Source organism: Ovis canadensis, chromosome X, assembly GCF_042477335.2.
Source record: "Ovis canadensis isolate MfBH-ARS-UI-01 breed Bighorn chromosome X, ARS-UI_OviCan_v2, whole genome shotgun sequence".
In the NCBI taxonomy this organism is placed as follows: domain Eukaryota; kingdom Metazoa; phylum Chordata; class Mammalia; order Artiodactyla; family Bovidae; genus Ovis; species Ovis canadensis.
In genome coordinates, this window is record NC_091727.1 from 42,361,562 (window position 1) to 42,383,218 (window position 21,657).

At 37.7% G+C, this 21,657-nt stretch overlaps 1 protein-coding gene across 4 annotated transcripts in view; it reads right to left on the reverse strand.

Moving 5' to 3' along the window:
* Nucleotides 1–21,657, reverse strand: part of CASK (calcium/calmodulin dependent serine protein kinase) — a 382,943-nt gene that overhangs the window by 291,649 nt on the left and 69,637 nt on the right. For all 4 annotated transcript variants that reach the window (XM_070291515.1, XM_070291514.1, XM_070291513.1 and 1 more), the window contains exon 2: nucleotides 3,101–3,213. In XM_070291515.1, coding sequence (XP_070147616.1) covers nucleotides 3,101–3,213 — 113 coding nt within the window. The remainder of the gene's footprint in view (nucleotides 1–3,100; nucleotides 3,214–21,657) is intronic.

The following is a 21,657-nucleotide window of genomic DNA, read 5'->3' on the forward strand; positions in this document are numbered from 1 at the left end:
CTGAGCGCCTAAGAATTGATGCTTTTGAACTGTGGTGTTGGAGAAGACTCTTGAGAGTCCCTTGGACTGCAAGGAGATCCAACCAGTCCATTCTGAAGGAGACCAGTCCTGGGTGTTCATTTTAAGGACTGATGCTAAAGCTGAAACTCCAATACTTTGGCCACCTCATGTGAAGAGCTGACTCATTGGAAAAGATCCTGATGCTGGGAGGGATTGGGGGCAGGAGGAGAAGGGGACGACAGAGGGTGAGATAGCTGGATGGCATCACTGACTCGATGGACGTGAGTTTGAGTGAACTCCGGGAGTTGGTGATGGACAGGGAGGCCTGGCGTGCTATGATTCATGGGGTCGCAAAGAGTCAGACACTATTGAGCGACTGAACTGAACTCTTTTTATCTATGTATCATAATGACCTAGGCAAATAAACAGCATACTTTTTATTCCCAGGTGACCCTTTATGAAACCTATTTTACTCAATAAAGTATTTGAATACAAACACTAACAGGAAAAAATATTGAGGCAATGACAGAGATTAAATAAGCCACAAAAAATGTAATAAAAAAGAAAAGAATAAAATTGACTTAAAATTATCTGTTGCTTGAGAAACAGGCTTCATTAGATGAGAAATAACAGTAAATATAGATTTCTAGATATTTTTGTTTGAACATACAGGTTCCTTTTTACTGTGTTTCAAATTTCACTGCAAAATATGTTTCTTCTTAATACAAAATCTCCTACCCTTAGCCATGAATAAGGTCATTATTGGACAGTAACAATTTTAATGGACTGGAAGGGCAAATATGTTTTGCCTGTAGTGACTGAAGAGCGTTGAAAAAAGTAAGGGGTGGAGAATATTGTTCAAAGATGTTTTATATAATAAAATAAATAATTATTTATTATACATCTTAAAATGTGTCCACATTAAATTTAAGTGTGTGTGTGTGTGTGTGTGTGTGTGTGTGTGTTAGTCGCTCATTCGTGTCCGACTCTTTGCGACCCCACGGACTATAGCCCACCAAACTCCTTTGTCCATGGGATTCTCCAGGCAAGAATACTGGAGTGAGTTGCCATTTCCTTCTCCAAGCTAGTATAAAAATAACCAATAGAGGGTAAAGTAGCTCCACGGAAAAAATTTTTTAAAAGATAAACTTTGGAGTGGGTTGGAGATGAAATTTTTATTGTTTCTTCATCATTATGAATGTCACTGTGTTAAAGAAGATGGAAAAACTACATTTTGGTGCCATAAATATAAAGGAACAATTGCAGATTTTTATTTGAATAATGTCGAACTTTTATCAAAACAAGATATAGTCATGCATAATATGTAGAATTCAACTGGATACCATTTTATATCTATAGGTTGTGACCCTATCACATAAGATCAATGGATTGACCCAGCCTTGTCTTCAGAAATGTTCTCAAAGACATTTGTATACTCAAACCAATGCCAAAGCACCAACAAGTGAATCACACAAGACAACCTCAGAGACATGGATGATATATCAACCCCAGCTTTTTAAGTTTGGTATTTGACTCCCTGGCTAGGTGACAGTAAAAGAAATTCAGTCTGGCAGGCTGGGTCTATAGCTCCCTGTTAATGAAATCTGTCAATAAGAACCTCAGCCAACTGAGAAAGTAATTAATTGTCCTCATAAAAAATGTCTTTAGACTGTAGATTCAAAATTAGGTATAATAATAAACAAAATCAACATAACATAGGCATATGGAGTCATTGATCAAGACTTTGATTTTAAACAGGAATCTTACTAAATTCATCAACATTATCAAAGAAGAAATATTCAACACATCTACATATTTACTGAACTAGGTTTATACAAAATTACCTAAGTATTCATGAAGTTTGTTTTTAATTGGTATCTAAGGTACAGAAAATTAAATACAGTATATTAAAGTGCAGTTTAAAAGTTTTAGGAAATGTAGTGGTAAAACCTGATTAGAAGTAAATTTCAAATTCTGCTAAGTTTATAAAATAATTTGTATTCAAAATAGCCAGCTCCAGAATATGAAACCATAAAATGTAAAATCCCTAAATACAAGAATTTAAAGATTAAAGCACTAAAACACCTGTTATCCTTTGTGAATAACAACTTGCAGAATCTTCCACAAACAGTAGGAATAATTCAAAAGGTTTCAATAAAGTATTTAAAACTAAGGATACTGAAAAAATATCTGAAGGAATAGATTAACTTGGAGCTCATAGTATGTGGGCTTCTACTTGTTAAAGTAAGATAACTGGATAAAATATAAAAAGGCTACTCTGCTTTAGCTTTTCCAATTTAAACTATTAACTGTATTGCTCTTGAGATTAAGAAGGAAAAGAGTTAAGAAGGACATGTCTTCTACTGGATCGTGAAAAAGTCTAAAGTTAGAAGACAGGGTAATTAGAAAAGTTAATAATATAATTGTGCCATCTGAAATATGACCATATGTGAAGCGTGGCTACATGAAACCATGGTTTATAAGCATTAAAAAATTTTAATGCTTATATATTGTCTATAAACATTTATACATAAACATGGTTAACCGTATCAATGTTTTAAAACAAGATTTTGAGTCCTGCAAGTCCAAACAGTACAGATCTTTCAAATTTTCACACATACACCATAAATGACTTAAGCAAAATGTGATGTATTAGTCTTTTAGTTCTGTTGGATCACAATCCTAAGGTAATAAGTTACAGACTTTAAGGGAACTCAGATGAGTTTGTTTTGAATCTTCAGTGATTACATTTGTACCGTTATTTCCCTTCTCACTCTTCCCATTCCATGCTCCATACTATAGGACTCCAAGTTAGATTCTACAAAATATATTTTCACATTTTACTTTCTTCCTAGTAAAAAAACATAGGCCAATAGCAATCCTAGATGATTTCATAACTTTGTTAATCACTCTAGCTATCTTTCAAATACCATGTTCTAGAATTCCAGAAAACTACAATGGAATTTAAACTGTCTCCACCCACTTCCCACTATATTATACCCTCCACTTCCCCACCCCCAGATGAAGGTTAGGTTGATAGATGGATTGAAGATGAAATAAAGCCAGACATCAAATAACTTACTTGAAATCCATCTCTTACCTTCTGTACTTAACCCTGGACTTGATGTGAACTTGGCTACATCAACAATTTTTACAGCAAATTGTTGCCCAGTTTCTCTGTTGATGCATCGTCGTACAACACTGAAGGGACCCCTAAAATAAAAATAAATAAAAGCCAAGTTTAATTTGCTGATTTTCTTAAGTTCCTATTTCCCTTTAATATCTTATTCATATTTCATTTTCTGCTATAGCCATAGTTTTCAAGATATAATTGAACATAATTTTGAAAATAGTTTCCTATCATTTATGAGGTAATTATTTGAACTTACTAAGCCATAAAAATAAGAAACAAATTTACATTTCAAAATCACTTAAAAAAAATTTGAGATAGTATTCTATTCCAGGGAAATAATCTTTGTAATTTTCTCTACACATTATCAACATCTTAAATAAAATAAGAAAATGTTCACAGTGGTAGTGTATGTAACTTTTACCTTTTGAACCAGATACTTAAATCATTCTCTCATCTTAGCCATCACTTATCTAATCTTCACTAACAAGTCCTACTGAGTTTATCTCAAATATCTCTTAATCCAGTCCACTTCTCTCCATGTCTCATAACCTAGTCTAAGTGAAGTCGCTCAGTCGTGTCCGACTCTTTGAGACCCCATGGACTGTAGTCTATCAGGCTCCTCCGTCCATGGGATTTTCCAGGCAAGAGTGCTGGAGTGGGGTGCCATTTCCTTCTCCAGGGGATCTTCCCGACCCAGAAATTGAACCCAGGTCTCCCACATTGCGGGCAGACGCTTTACCATCTGAGCCACCAGGGAAGCCCCAACCTAGTCTAAGCTACTACCAATTTCTACTGGGACCAATGAAAACTTGTTTCTCCCATCGTTATTGTGGTGATGCTTTAAAAATGAAAACCTGATGGTATGTTTCTGCTTAAAATCCCACAGAGACAAGGTATTTGCAACACATATACTTAGTCAAGAGCCAAAATAAATAATCCTTAAATAAGAAGATATGCTCCTAGGAAATCTGGGCAAAAGACTTGAATAGACACTTCATGAAGAGTAAGACCTGCATTATTTAATTTCCAGCAGCCTCTCCAGTCTCAACTGAAGTCACAGAGAAATCCTTCGTCCTCCTCAAACTTCAAATTAGAATTATTCTAAGTCGCCATAGAAAGAAAGTAATTTCTACTAGCAGAACCACTGGTCCAGACATTCTTACCCAGTTCTCTCCTCAATTGAAATTGATGGCTTTCGATTCTGGCCATACAATTGAAGCAACTGGGATGATTGATAAAATAACAATGCCCAGGCCCAGGCATTAAAAACACAAATATGCACTTGGTTCCTTATGACACATTATTGACCAGGGGATTCTGGCAGAAACTAACACCTGTAGCTGACAATTTGTTATGTAAGTTAATATTGAAACGTCTCTGGTCAATAATGTTTGGGCAACAAAAGACAAACTAATATATCTCTGGTCAATAAATTGTTAATAGTTATAAAATAAGTTTCTGAACTAAAGTTAATCCAACATGCTTGAATCAACTACTGATTAATATAGAATTCAATCACAATTAGTTTATTTGAAGGCTAGCATAATTTTTTGAAGACTACATAATTTATTAAACACACACACATGTATGTGTATACATGTATGAATTTCCCGCCTTCTCAGGAAACAAAACACTCTCACTGATTTTTACAGGTAGAAAAAAGTACACCTGGATGTGTGTGTGTGCTAAGTCGCTTCAGTCCTGTCCAACTCAGTGCAACCCTATGGACTGGAGCTCCCAGGCTCTTCTCTCCATGGGGATTCTCCAGGCAAGAATAATCAGAAGACAGCAAAAAGTTCTTCATGTATAGTAGGACATTTGTGATACTTCTTGCCTTAAAGTTTGTTTGTCTTTATTCTTGCAATCAGAGGACAGGCAAAAGAATATAATCTAACCTAGACTTAAACATTTCTCTGAGATCATATGAATCAGTTATTTTATCCTGCAGTCATCAGGACATCAATTATTTCTCAGTTTCATATCTCTCATCAAGCAATCTAATAAAGCTAAACTGAAACAAAAAGAAATGGTAATAATGTACCTTTCAGCACCCTATACAAAAAGGACCTTTTGATAATCAAAACTGTTCAAAGATTTTCCTCTGTGAGAAGACAATACAACAATGTGAGTCTGCGCTCCCACAAATGTTTTCATTCTCAAGGTGGATGTCTTACTTGTGATGACTTATCCTGACAATAGCAAGCAATTTCAGGAAATGTTTAGCATAATTGGTTTTTGTCCACACATAAACCCTTGGGACTCTATTTATATATATATTTGTATAGTATTCTTCAATTCACTACACCTTTTGGATAACTTCCAAGTTTTAAAGGACTGTGAGAATGAGAGAAAACAATAGTAATTAATAATTACATTTTGGAAGCCAGAAATCAGATGGAGTAATGGTAACTGGCTTAGCATTTGTAGGAAGCCTGAATTGCAAGGAGAAAATAATAGTTCAGAACCACATTCATTTACACTACAGAATTCTCAAGAAGTATCTGAACTCTGAGAAAGAGAGGGTGGGGCTAAACTAACAAGGTTTGAATGAAATCTATTAGAGAAGTAGTTAAACGTCTTAGATCTGGGACTTCCCTGGTGGTTCAGTGACTTCCCTGGTGGCTCAGATGGTAAAGTGTCTGCCTACAGTGTGGGAGACCTGGGTTCAATCTCTGGGTCAGGAAGATCTCCTGGAGAAAGAAATGGCAACCCACTCTAGTATTCTTGCCTGGAAAATCCCATGGATGGAGGATCCTGGCAGGCTACAGTCCATGGGGTCGCAAAGAGTCAGACACGACTGAACGACTTCACTTTCTTTTTAGTGGCTAAGACTCCACACTCCCAATGCAGGTGTCCTGAGTTTGATCCTTGATCAGGGAACTAGATCCCACATACTGTAACTAAGACTTGGCATAGCTAAATAAATGAATAATTTTTTTTTTTTAAAGAATCTCAGATACTCCTCCTCTATTCCATGCCACTGGGTAAATGCCCTACCTTAACCTCACAGAGGGCAATTCACTGAAGAGGGTAAAACATAGGGTCATAGAACTGGTGACACAGGCAGCTGAGGAAGTGGACACTATATAAAAAAACAAAGGGATTATGTGATCACACACAAAATCAATGTAGACAGCCCATCTTCTTTTCCCATTCACTGGGGGAGAGGGAGATATTAAAAGCTAGCTCTTTACCCTTCAGGCAGCAGAGAAAGATTTTCTATTGAATATGTGACGAGGCCAGAAGGAGAGACCTAAAGATAATGACATTATGTTGCTCAAACCACTCAACCAGATCAAATTCTTGAAACCAAAGTCAGCAAGTTCTGCCACAAGTTCACAGTTTTCAATCAACTTTCCAACCACAGCATTGATCACGTTTTGGGCTAAATAGTTCTTTGCTGTGCAAGGATGTCCTGTGCATTGTAGGGGGCCTAACATCACCTCTAGCCTCTACCTGGAAATGCCAGTAGCACCCCCTCAGCCAGTTTTGCCAATCAAAAATATCTCTAAACATTGTCAAATGTCCCTAAAGAACCCCTGCCCTATTTCTACTCATGAATAGGCAACCAATCTCCCAAGATACCTGGAGAAGAGTCTCCAATTTGGATGACAGAGATCAAAACAGAAAAAGGAACTTAGAGGAAACAGACTAAACAAGAAAAAAACTTCCAACTATTAATACCATTAATATCCTTGGAAACATAACTATGAAACAAAAATGGAACTTTCAGAAAACAAGAACAGGGCTCTTGAAAAACAAGCATATGAAGAAATTTAAAACTCAACAGAAGGGCTGTCAGAAAAAGTTGAGGAAATTTCCCAGAAAGTAGAGCCAAAAGAACAAAGAAAATGGAGAGGAGGAACTCAAATAAGCCAAGAAAATTTCCCAGACCTTAATCCTGAGTTGCTCAAATTGAAAGGAACCACCACGTGGAAAAGCAAAAAATAATATACAAGGGAACTCTCTAAGGTTATCAGCTGATGTCTCAGTTGAAACTCTGTAGGTCAGAAGGAAGTGGCACAATATATTTAAAGTTATGAAAGGGAAAAACCTACAACCAAGGATACTCTACCTAGCAAAGCTTTCATTCAGACTGAATGGACAAATCAAAAGCTTTATGGACAACCAAAAGCTAAGAGAATTCAGCACCATCAGACAAGTTTTGCAACAAACACTAAAGGAAATTCTCTAAGTGTAAAAGAAAAGGCCACTACTAAAAACAAGAAAATTATGAATGGAAAAGATCCCCAGAAAAGGAAAACATAAAGTAAAGGTAGGAAATCATCTGCATACAAATAAGATATAAAACCAAGCAACAGTGAGAAGAGCATAAGACAAATGCAGGATACTTTGTGTACGTGTGTGTGTATGTGTATATATATATATATATATATATATATATATATATATATATATATATATATATATATATAAAATCTGTCTGCAATGCAAGAGACCTAGATTAGATCCCTGGGTCAGGAAGATCCCCTGGAGAAGGGAATGGCTACCCACTACAGTTTTTTTGCCTGAAGAATCCCATGGACAGAGGCGCGTGGTGGGCTACAGTCTATAGGTTGCAAAGAGTCAGACACGACTGAGCAACTAATACTTTTTAATTTACATCAAAACCTCACAGTAATAGCAAACAGAAAATCTACAATAGATATACACACAAAAAAGAAAAATGAATCTGAACATAAATCTAAAGTTAGTCAACAAACCACAAAAAGAAAGAACAAATGAGAAAGGGGAAAAAAAGATCAACAAAAACGAATCCAAAACAATTAAGAAAATGGCAATAAGAACACATGCATGTATGCTCACTCAGCCATGTCTGACTCACTGCGACCCTGTGGACTGTAGCTGACCAAGTTCCTGTGTCCATGGGATTTTTCAGGCAAGAATACTGGAGTGGGTTGCCATTTCCTCCTCCAGGGGATCTTTCCAACCCAGGATCAAACCCACGTCTCCTGTGGCTCCTGCACTGGCCGGCAGATTCTTTACAATTGAGGCACCTGAGAACATACTGATATCTACGTTAAATGTAAATGAACTAAATGCTCCAATAAAAAGATACAGACTGGCTGAAGATATACTCTCCCAAGACTGAACCAAGAAGAAATAGAAAATACAAACTGACCAATCAGAAGCACTGAAATTGAAACTGTGATTTTAAAGCTTCCAACAAATGTCCAGGACTGGATGGCTTCAAAGGCAAATTCTATCAAACATTTAGAGAAGAGTTAATACCTATCCTTCAACTATTCCACAAAATTGCAGAGGAATAAATACTCTGAAACTCATTCTATGAGGCCACCATGACCTGAATACCAAAGATGACCCAAAAAAGAAAACTCAACGCCAATATCATTGATGATGCTTTTGAACTGTGGTGTTGGGAGAAGACTCTTGGACAGCAAGGAGATCAAACCAGTCAATCCTAAAGGAAATCGACCCTGAATGTTCACTGGAAGGACCGATGCTGAAGCTGAAACACCAATACGTTGGCCACCTGATGCAAAGAGCTGACACATTAGAAAAGACACTAATGCTGGTAAAGATTGAAGGCAGGAAGAGAGGGGATGACAGAGGATGAGATGGTTGGATGGCATCACCAACTCAATAGAAATGAGTTTGAGCAAGCTCCAGGAGATGGCGAAGGATGGGCAAGCTTGGTATGCTGCAGTCCTTGGAGTCGCAAAGAGCCAGACACAACTAAGTGACTGAACAACAAATCACTGATGAATATAGACATGGAAATCCTCACAAAATACTAACAATCTGAATCCAATAATACATTAAAAGGATCATATATATACATGATCAAGTGGTATTTCTCCCAGGAATGAAAGGATTTTTCAGTATCCACAAATCAAATGTGGGATACACCACATCAACATATTGAAGAATAAAAGCCATGTGATCATCTCAATAGCTGCAGAAAAAGCTTTAGACAAAATTCAACACCCATTTATGATAAAAAAGAAAGTGGGAATAGAGGGAATATATCTCAACATAATAAAGGTCATATATGACAAACCTACATCTAACATCATACTCAAGGTGAAAATCTAAAAGCATTTCCCCTAAGATCAGGAACAAGACAAGGATGTCCATTCTTGCTACCTTTATTTACCATAGTTTTGGAAGTCCAAGCTGCAGTAATCAGAGAAGAAAAAGAAATCCAAATTGGAAAAGAAGTAGTAAAATTATCACTGCTTGCACATGATATGATACTATACATAGAAAATCCTAAAGTCGCTACCAGGAAACTACTAGGGCTCATCAATGAATGTGGTAAACTTGCAGGATGCAAAATTAATACACAGAAATGTCTTGCATTCCTATACACTAACAAAGAAAGATCATAAAGAGAAATCAAGAAAACAATCCCATTTACCATCCTATCAAAAAGAGTAAAATACCTAGGAATAAAGCTACCTAAGAAGACAAAAGACCTGTACTCTGAAAATTATAAGACAGTGATGAGAGCAATCAAAGATGACACAAATAGATGGAGAGACATACCATGTTCTTGGATTAGAAGAATCAATATTGTCAAAATGGCTATAGTACCCAAGGCAATTTACAGATTCAATGTAATCCCTATCAAATTACCAGTGGCATTTTTCACTGAACTAGAACAAAAAGAATTGGAAAATTTGCATGGAAACATAAACCCCAAATACCAAAAGTGATCTTGATAAAGAAAAAGGGAATTAGACTTGCTGACTGCAGACTGTACTACAAAGCTACAGTCATCAAAACAGTACAGTACTGGCACAAAAACAAAAATATAGATAAAATGGAACAGGATAGAAAGCCCAGAAATAAATCCATGTATTTATGGCCAATTAATCTACAACAATGGGAGCCAAATTATACAATGCAGGAAAGACAGTTTCTTCAATAAATGGTGCTGGGAAAACTAGACAGTTATTTGTAAAAAAATGAAATTAAAACATTCTTTAGCACCATACAGAAAAATAAGCTCAAAATGGATTAAAGGCTTAAATATAAGATTAGATACTATAATACTCTTAGAGAGAAACATAGGCAGAACACTCTTTGACATTAATCGCAGCAACATTTTTTCTGAGCTACCTCCCAGAGTAATGGAAATAAAGCAAAAATAAACAAATGGGACCTAATTAAACTCAAAAGCTTTTGCACGGCAAAGGAAATCATAAACAAAATAAAAGGCAGCCCACAGAATGGGAGAAAATATTTGCAAATGATGCAACTGACAAAGGATTAATCTCCAAAATTTATAAACAGCTCTTATGGCTCAGTATCAAAAAAACAAACAACCTAATCAAAAAATAGTCAGAAGACCTAAACAGATGTTTCTCCAAAGAAGACATACAGATGGCCAAAAGAGACACATGAAAAGATGCTCAACATTGCTAATTATTAGAGAAATGCAATGAGATATTACCTCACACCTGTCAGAATGGCTATTATCAAAAAGCCTATAAACAGTAAATGCTGGAGAGGGTGTGGAGAGAAGGGAACACTCCTGTTGGAGGGAACGTAAATTGGTACAGCTGCTATGGAGAACAGTATGGAGGTCCCTTAACATATGATCCAGCAATCCCACTCCTGGGCATATAACCAGAGAAATACATGGTTCAAAAGGATACATGCACCGCTATGTTCATTGCAGTGCTATTTACAACAGCCAAGACATGGACGCAATCTAAATGTTCATCAGCAGATGAATGGATAAAGAAGGTGTGGTATATTTCTACAATGAAATACTACTTAGCTACAAAAAATGAAATAATGCTATTTTGCAGCAACACGTATGAACCTAGAGATTGTCATACTAAGACAAAAACAAATATCATATGATATTGCTTTTATGTGCAATCTAAAAAAATGATACATGAACTTATTTACAAAACAGATATGTATTCATAGACATAGAGTACGAATTTATGTTTACCAGGGGGAAGAGTGGAAGGAGGGACAGATTGGGAGTTTGGGACTGACAAGTATACACTGCTATAATTAAAATACATAATCAACAAGGACCTATTATTGTATAGCACAGGGAATGCTATACAACATTCTGTAATAATCTAAATGGGGAGATAATTTATAAAAGAATAGTTACATGTATATGTATAACTGAATCACTTTGCTGTATGCCTGAAACTAAAACAACATTGTACATCGACTATTCTCCAATATAAAATTTAAATGAAAAAAAGGACCCACAAAGTACTCAGCAAAATAGGTAATAGATACATGTTCACACATGCCATTATGAAATTTAAGAACCCTGTGGGCCAGAGAACATTCAGATTTCCAGAAATAGGAGTAAGGGTGCACAAGGAGGATAGGATGATACAGTTAATACACAGGAACTGCTGTGGTTTCCCATCTCTCAATGGCAACACTAGAGGCAATAAGACAGTAGAGTACCTTCAGAACCATGAAGAAAAATTATTTCTAACCTTTAAAGTCTACATCTAGTCAGAAAAATCAATAATAGTAAAAAAGAATTTTTTTTCAGACACAAAAAACCTCAGTACCTTATTTGCAATGCATACTTTCTGAAGAAATTATTGTAGGATGTGTTTGCTAGAACAAGAGAGCAGACCAATAAAAAACAGGATAGTCAAGGGACAGCAAATGCCTTCAACACAGGAATGAGAGTAAGATCTCAGGTTGCCAGCCATGCACTGAGCCATCAAAGATTCCCAATGCCACCTTTTAACTCGAAAACAGAAGAACCCCATAAGCTGGGGCCAGATTGCTCTGTTTTGCTTTTTCTGACCAGGGGCTTATGAGATTCCTGCTCCTCTCTGCTGCCCAGATCAGCAGAAGACTCACTTCACTCAACAGCAGTGTTCTTAGGAATAGCTGAGTGGGAAGCCTCTTCCGTGAACTGAAAAGCAGGAAATGCAGAGCAGCCCATGCCCCCTGACCGCATTCCAGCTGGATGTTCAGTACCCCATCCTGCACTATAGCATGGATGTCCTGCCTGTGGAGAGCCCTGTGTTTGGGGATTTACTCGGGATCTTGCCAATGGATTTCCTAGCAGGGGCTCCTATATGTTCTCAGGTATGTGAAGCCAGACTGAACAAGAGGTTCTGTTTGTCTTCTCTTCCCTTCTGATTCTTCACACAATAGTGGTATTATTGCCCTTTCCTCACACAGCTAACTTTGTGCTTACTACTCATTTTTAATGAATAAACAATATACTGTTTAGGGATACATACGTAGATGGTAAAGCTATAAGGAAAATAAAAAGGAATCTTGAGTACAAAAGCCAGGATAATGGTTATGGGAGAAAGGGAGGTTATGATCAGAAAGGGGTACACAGGGGGCTTTTAAAGGTCTTAGTAATATTTTATTCTTAACTTGGATAACAGATTCATGGGTTTTCATTTTATTAGCATTCTTTAAAATACACATATGTGCAGGCACACAGACACACACACTGTACACTCCTCCATACACATATTTCCTAGTTAAAAATAACTGTAACAGCTGAGGGATACATCCCTAAGATCTCACTAATCAAAAGAGGTCTTAATTTTTAAATATATGTATAATATAAATTATTTTAAATGACTTGTATATATATATAAATGAAGAAAAACTGTGTTTATGTCTCAAACATAATGAAGTCAACATGGATTATGTTAACTGTAATTTTACATCTAGCTGAACTGAACTTAATCCATTAAGCTGTTACATGTAAACTTCAGAGTGACATCTATAATATAAAGTTCTCAGAGGCTTACAAACAAACTTACATATCTAAGGAAACCTTTAATAAATGGGGTGAACTTCCTGTGTCCTTCCTAGGAACTTCATTACATTTATAATGAATTGTGCGATGTACTACAATAGATGTAGGAAAAGCATGAAGAACAACCACCAATTAACCAAAGGGAAGATAAGGATGGGGGAAAGGAAGCTGTTTGGTATTGCTGGCATGAAAAATTGGAGGGTGAGAAGTGGCTGGAAAAGGAGAAATGTGTCAGAGACCACTGTGACAGAAGAAGGGAAAATAGGTTGAGGAGTGAGTGGGGGCCACTCAGGAAGTTATTACATTAGCCAAAGCATAAGATGATAAAGACTTAAACCAATGCATCAGTAGATACAACTGAGAGAGACTTAAACTGACAAGCAACAGTTAGTGATTAGCTAGGGGATGGTTGGGGGTTGGTTGAAAGAATGACATACAGATTTCTGGCAAAAGTTACAGGGTAAATAATGATACCACCAAATGAAAACGCGACTACTACAGGAGAAAGAACTGGTAGAAGGAAGAGAAAGAAAAGAGACACACAGCTGTGTTTTGAAAATACCAATTTCCAAATTATTCATTTCCATGGATCAAGGCAGAGATTTAGAGAGTGCAATTAGATAGGAGTTGGTAAAGAATTTGCCTGCAGTGCAGGAGACCCGGGTTCGATCCCTGGGTTGGGAAGATCCCCTGCAGAAGGAAATGGCAACCCACTCCAGTATCCTTGCCTGGAAAATCTCATGGACAGAGGAACCTGGTGGATTGCAGTCCATGGGGTCGCAAAGAGTCGGGCACGACTGAGTGACTAACACACACACACACACACACACACACACACACATATAGTTTAAGGAAGGGTCAACATGTAGATGATGAAGACATCAACTACCATTTGCAGCATACCATGAGCCAAGCATGCTGCTGAGAACTCTATATAGATTCTCCCATTCATCATAATTTATCATTATTTATCATAATAGTAAATATACTACTGGCCCCTGTTTTAAAGATAAGGAAACTGAGGCTAAGTCAGGTTGTCTGTGGCCAAACAGTTAGTCAGGACTGAAGCCTAGACATATAAAACTCTAGAATCTAAGTTCTCATCTCTACACTCCTTAGGAAGCATGGGTGACCAGGAGCCATTGATGTGAATGAGAGTATAGACTGAAAAGGACAGAAGACAGAACCCAAGAAGACAAGAACATATCCCCCAATTCCTCCCCAAGGAATTGCTAGAAACACGTCCCACAGAAAGACTATAAGAAGCCTGGAAAGAAAAAAGAAGTGCTAAAGGCAAGTTCTTAGAACTTAGAATCTTACAGAAGTACAGCCATAAAGACCAAGTGCTCAGAGTCTGCTCTAGACATGAACAAAGAAGTTCCCTCCATTCTTCTCAAGACTGGTACAAGAAAAGAGTAATTTTCCCTCTTAAATTAAGAACTACACATTCACATTTTGCTATTTTCTAAATGTGGGACAGAAACTGGCCCAATGAAAATACTCAGTAGAGAAACAACTTTTGGGAAATTTGCACCTGATCTTTTCTCCTGGTGTTCATGAACTGACTTATCATTAGGACAAGTGGTCATCTTTATCCACAGGTTCCACATCTGTAGATTCAAACAAAAACTCCAGAAATTTCCAAAAAACAAAACTTAAGTTTGCTAAACACAAGCAAATATTTACATGGCATTTACACTGTATTCAGTTCAGTCACTCAGTCGTGTCCAACTCTTTGCGACCCCACAAATCGCAGCATTCCAGGCCTCCCTGTCTATCACCAACGCCTGGAGTTCACTCAAACTCACGTCCATTGAGTTGGTGATGCCATCCAGCCATCTCATCCTCTATTGTCCCCTTCTCCTCCTGCCCCCAATTCCTCCCAGCATCAGAGTCTTTTCCAATGAGTCAAGTCTTCGCATGAGGTGGCCAAAGTATTGGAGTTTCAGCTTTAGCACCATTCCTTCCAAAGAAATCCCAGGGCTGATCTCCTTCAGAATGGACTGGTTAGATCTCCTTGCAATGCAAGGGACTCTCAAGAGTCTTCTCCAACACCACAGTTCAAAAGTATCAATTCTTCGGCGCTCAGCCTTCTTCACAGTCCAACTCTCACATCCATACATGACCACAGGAAAAACCATAGCCTTGACTAGATGGACCTTAGTCGGCAAAGTAATGTCGCTGGTTTTGAATATGCTATCTAGGTTGGTCATAACTTTTCTTCCAAGGAGTAAGCATCTTTTAATTTCATGGCTGCAGTCACCATCTGCAGTGTTTGGAGCCCCCCAAAAAAAGTCAGACACTGTTTCTATTGTTTCCCCATCTATTTGCCATGAAGTGATGGGGCCACATGCCATGATCTTTGTTTTCTGAATGTTGAGCTTTAAGCCAACTTTTTTACTCTCCTCTTTCACTTTCATCAAGAGGCTTTTCAGGTCCTCTTGACTTTCTGCCATAAGGGTGGTGTCATCTGCATATCTGAGGTTATTGATATTGCTCCCAGCAATCTTGATTCCAGCTTGTGCTTCTTCCAGCCCAGTGTTTCTCATGATGCACTCTGCATATAAGTTAAATAAGCAGGGTGACAATATACAGCCTTGACGTACTCCTTTTCCTATTTGGAACCAGTCTGTTGTTCCATGTCCAGTTCTAACTGTTGCTTCCTGACCTGCATATAGGGTTCTCAAGAGGCAGGTCAAGTGGTCTGGTATTCCCATCTCTTTCAGAATTTTCCAGAGTTTATTGTGATCCACACAGTCAAAGGCTTTGGCATAGTTAATAAAGCAGAAGTAGATGTTTTTCTGGAACTCTCTTGCTTTTTCCATGATCCAGCGGATGTTGGCAATTTGATCTTTGGTTCCTCTGCCTTTTCTAAAACCAGCTTGAACATCTGGAAGTTCACGGTTCACGTATTGCTGAAGCCTAGCTTGGAGAATTTTGAGCATTACTTTACTACCGTGTGCGATCAGTGCAATTGTGTGGTAGTTTGAGCATTCTTTGGCATTGCCTTTCTTTGGGATTGGAATGAAAACTGACCTTTTCCAGTCCTGTGGCCACTGCTGAGCTTTCCAAATTTGCTGGCATATTGAGTGCAGCACTTTCACAGCATCATCTTTCAGGATTTGAAATAGCTCAACTGGAATTCCATCACCTCCATTAGCTTTGTTCATAGTGATGCTTTCTAAGGCCCACTTGACTTCACATTCCAGGATGTCTGGCTCTAGGTGAGTGATCACACCATTGTGATTATCTTGGTCATGAAGATCTTTTTGTACAGTTCTTCTGTGTATTCTTGCCACCTCTTCTTAATATCTTCTGCTTCTGTTAGGTCCATACCATTTCTGTCCTTTATTGAGCCCATCTTTGCATGAAATGTTCCCTTGGTATCTCTAATTTTCTTGAAGAGATCTCTAGTTTTTCCCATTCTGTTGTTTTTCTCTATTTCTTTGTATTGATCGCTGAGGAAGGCTTTCTTATCTCTTCTTGCTATTCTTTGGAACTCTGCATTCAGATGCTTGTATCTTTCTTTTCACTTCTCTTCTTTTCACAGCTATTTGTAAGGCCTCCCCTGACAGCCATTTTGCTTTTTTACAATGTATTAGGTATTATAGATTATCTAGAGGTGATTTAAAGTATATGAGAGGATGTGTATAAGTTACAGACAAATATTATGCCATTTTATGAAGGACTTGAGCATCAGAGGGGTTTGGTATCCATGGGGTTCTGGAAGCAATCCCCTACAGATATTGAAATGACTGTACTAACATTATCACAACTGTCAAATTCTGTGTGCATAATCCAGTCTTTATAAGCTGAAACTAATAATTATAGAAGTCTGACAGTATGAAATTACATTGTAAATCCTATTTATAAAAGGAATATATTCTGTTAATATGTCACGAACATCAGTTGTTCTCCAAATGCTACATTAGCCTATAACAGTATTGTTCAGTTCAGTTGCTCAGTCGTGTCTCACTCTTTGCAACCCCATGAAGCCTGCCACTAATTACCACTCTGCACCTAATTAATATTTGAGCACGGAAGTTGCTATCTTCATTAACATTTTTTTCCAGTCATTCTTCCATGAAGTGCTGTTAATCTCTTCCCATCCAGAGCCATGTTGCATGGATCTCCATAATAACTTAGATCTACTTCTGAATTAAATAAAATTTAAATAAGTTAGTGAAAGAAATTGTAAAGCCAGCAACACTTCTTTCTCTATTATTCATTTTAGTTGCATCAAGAGTATATAAAATTTATATAGTAATATACAACAAAAATGTAATTAGCAAACCCTCTAAAGGGTTTCCCAAAGCAGCATCTTATAGAATCCTGAAAGAATAAAAAAGTTTGGTAAACACCATATACAATCCCTACCCTCCACCCCCATTCCATATTCACATTACACATTAGCAGCCAAGTCCTGCAGTTAGGCAATAAACATCTCTCTACCATAGTCTACCCAAATCATCCATGTAGCACTTATTAATCATTAATGTTTCTCAAAAAACACTTTGGATATGATTATTTAAATTTTAATATTTATAACAAACAGTACAAATTATGATGTTGTAATAGCCATGAATCACCCAGATTCTAAACAAACTTTTTTAAAAACAAATATTCTCCTCAAACATAGCACAGAAATTGCTTACATTCTTACAAGGGTAGGGGGCGGTGGTAATCCAATTGTTTGCTGAATAAAGGATGGAAAGCATTTAACTATGCGATTTAAATATCAATTCATTAATAGTCCCAAAAGTAATTTACTTTTTACAAATGTTAATAGAAGCATATTCAGCAGGCAATAATGAAACCTCTGGTCTTTTAACCAAAAAAAAAAAAAAAAACCAGTTAACAAAAAGGCAAAGCATACAAAGGAAATAAGCATTTATACCCAATTACTCAGCTCAGTGCAGGGCAGCAGAAAATAGGTTTTGAATCATGACTGTAGTCATCAGTTTCTAGGTCTAAAGAAGTAAAGTAGATGATCTGGAAAGTAATTGCTTTAGGAGAAAGAAATGAGTATAAAATAAATGGATATAACTGCTTGTGTAAGATAGTAAAATTAAATATGCAAACAGTTGGGGAATTTTTCAAGTTAGGTAAAGAACTGAAATCCGTGCATGTCACAAAGACTACGTGAGTTAGTGATGCTCAGTGTTAACCAGTTTCCCAAGGATGGTTCAACCTTTCAGTACTCATAAAAGGATTTCCTTTTAACTAATAAGGCACACAATATATTGGGCATGGAGGATAGGAAAAGACAGGGCCATCATATCCCACAACATGTCTGAAACTGAACCCCATCTGAAGGCCAACTCCGTACTTCCTTCCAGTTGCTTAGTCAAAAATTATGGTGCCAATCTTGATCCCTTTATTCTTTTCACATTGCAAATCCAATTCATTAGGAAATGCTCTTGGCTCTACTTTGCTGAGATATTCTATCTTTCCATTTGTTTCAAGAAAAATCTGTGACCAATTCATCGAGCAATTTTACGATAGCTGAACTAAAACCATCATGAGATAATTCCAAAATCTGATTCAACTCACTATTGGCCTCTTCTCATTCAAACTGTGGTTTTTCTGGTACTTGGTATGACAAATGGTTTTCAACTGTAGCCTGGATATTTTGGTCATTGTTAGGAGACCGTTGATCACAGATCTTCTATTTTAGCAGGCAGTTGCCCTATTTAGGTTTAGTGTATCAGCTCTAGGCTAATTATGTGGGGTTTAGTTCCAGTGACAGTTTAGTTTTCTAAGACCTTACAATGCTATTTTGGTCTGCTTCATTCTTCTGGTGCTGCTGGGAGTTCCCAGTCAAGCCCTGTTGATGCCATCCTCAGGAACAAAAGGTGCTTCCCAGGGCCAGTTGCTAGCCTAGGGCAATCTTGAAGGAGAGGATATCAGAAGCTACTGGGCCCTGGGATTCTTTCTGCCATGAGGTAGAGGGCAGCAGGGAAGAGACTAGTATACCAAGGTCTTTGCTCTTGCTGCTATTGTCAACAGGACAGATGACAGGCCTGGATTGTGGCATGGGGGCTGAAATGGCCATGTTCACTGCTGCTGCTGCTGCTGCTGCTGCTGCTGCTGGCAGGTCAGACTACATGGCAAGACCCCAGCTGTGGAGCAAGGGCTGGGATGGCTAAGGCCTTTGCTGCTCCTGTTGGGGCTGTGGGCAGATCAGACTGCCCACTAGGCCCCAGATGTGGACCCAACTAGGTCTCTGTTGGGTTTCCCCTTTCCAAGTCCTCTGGTCAGTGAAAGCAGGCTTTTGTTTTTGTTTTCTATGCCCTGTGATGGGTTCTGGATAGTAGGTCTCTCTAACAGCCAGCCCAGGAATAATTGGAAGGTAAAAAGAAAACCTCATGAACTCTCCTTAATGTCATTTTTGAAGTGCTGAGGTTCCTAGCTAGTCTGCCCTCTTTCCAATTTTCAGAGTTCTTTTGCTGCTGTCAGTTGAATAACTGCTCAGTTGTATTTCACAGGGAAAGGGAAGCTAAAAGTGAGTCTTACACCACCATGTCCTAAAAATGAAAGTCTGCGTTTTCAACTTTTGTCATTGGCTAGCATTAGGAATCCATTCCATTCAAAACTGTGAAAGAAGTGAGTTCTTTTATATCCAAGTTAAAAATTTTTTATCCCAGTTAAAAATAGTAGCCATTAAGTTCATCAGGTTTGTAACAGAGTTTTCCTTGACTTCTGGTTCAGAATTTTAGGATAAGTAACTATAATGGGGTGTTCCTCGGTGAGGCCCTTCCCCCATATCTTCTGTTTCAGCTCCTCTCAGAAGCTCCCATATAATAGTATCTCATGGATATTTCTTGAGTTTTCCAGATGCTAAAAACCTCCAACAAATGGAAGCAATTAATCACTTGATGATCATGAGTACATACCTCCAGACATACTGGTGACTAAAGATTAATAAAGTTAACTGCCCTGTTACCTCAACATCAACCAATGAGAGAACTGCACATGAACTGATCACAGACCCTACAGCCACCCCTCACTCACCTGTCCTTTAAAAATGCTTTGCTGAAACCCTTCAGGGAATTAAGGGTTGGGTGGGGGGCACGAGCTACCAGTCCCCTTACTTGGCCCTGCAAAAAACTTTTCTCTGTTTCAAACTCCTACAATTTGGACACATGAGCCTGCATTTAGTATTGGTATTCTTCAAATCCTAAAAGGTTGAGAAACACAAAACTAGCCAAAGTAGACTAGAATAGGGGTGTCTTTCCATTCTCTCAACACATCAGGTATGCACACAAGCATATGTATACATACACACTCATACTGCCTCACAGCCTTCCTGAGTCTAAAAGGAGAGCTAAGACACCAGCATCTATTTAGCATATTTCAGTTATGGCACATTGGCTGGGAAGCGGTGTTTTTAATAACAATTTCATTATTGAGTCTATACATTACAGAAAGTGAGAAAAGTTAGGGATTACAGTAATTTACATAAGTAAGGTTATATACAACTGAAGATCGACTTTAAAAAAAGATTTATTGGTAGACTACACTAGCTTTTTGAGGGCAAGGATTTTCTCTTATCCATCCTGTATCTCTAGCGTGTAGAACTATGCCTGATATTATGGTAGTAAAGACTCAGTAAGTGCTTTCTGGATAGACAAATGGACAGATAAAGCCATTTTAGAATGCATAAACATAGCAGTCATCTTTAAGACAGTTGCATTATATTTCAGTTAATCTCAACTTACAGCTCTTTAATAGCTTTTATATCTCTTTAATCCCCTAGGGCAGATTTTCACTTATCTAATAGAAATAAAAAATTTTATTTGTCAATGTTAATTGCCAAAAGGTAGATCAAAAGTTGTAAAATCATATACCAAGTTGTTTAATTTTAAAATACTTCTTCAAAAATGATTTTTTTTAACTAGAGATGTTGATGCCAATTCAAAATCCTTCTGTTATCATAATTAAACTTCAAAACACACTCTTTTTTACTTTTAACATACACTAACATCTCTTCTTAAACACTTTGTTTTAATGCTTTAAAATAGGCCTTGTAAACTTGAGGCATTTTACAAAAATAGTCTCCTGTAATTGCAGAGAACCAAACACAGTTACTAAAATTCAGAAAGCTTTTCAATCTAAAAGTTTATAAAGTTAACTGTGACAGACATGAACTCAAAATTAATTAATTCAATCTTTTGTTTGACTATTTAACCAGTTTCAGTTCAGTTCATTTCCTCAGTCGCGTCTGACTCTTTGCAACCCCATGGACCAAAGCATGCCAGGCCTCCCTGTCCATCACCAACTCCTGGAGTTTACACAAAATCACCTCCATTGAATTGGTGATGCCATCCAACCATCTCATTCTCTGTTGTCCCCTACTCCTCCTGCCTTCAATCTTTCCCAGCATCAGGGTCTTTTCAAAAGAGTCAGCTCTTTGCATCAGGTGGCAAAAGCACTGGAGTTTCAGCTTCAACATCAGTCCTTCCAATGAACACTCAGGACTGATCTCCTTTAGAATGGACTGGTTGGATCTCCTTGCAGTCCAAGGGACTCTCAAGAGTCTTCTCCAACACCATGGTTCAAAAGCATCAATTCCTTGGTGCTCAGCTTTCTTCACAGTCCAACTCTCACATCCATACATGACTACTAGAAAAACCATAGCCTTGACTAGATGAACCTTTGTAGGCAAAGTAATGTTTCTGCTTTTTAATATGCTGTCTAGGTTGGTCATAACTTTCCTTCCAAGGAGTAAGCATCTTTTAATTTCATGGCTGCA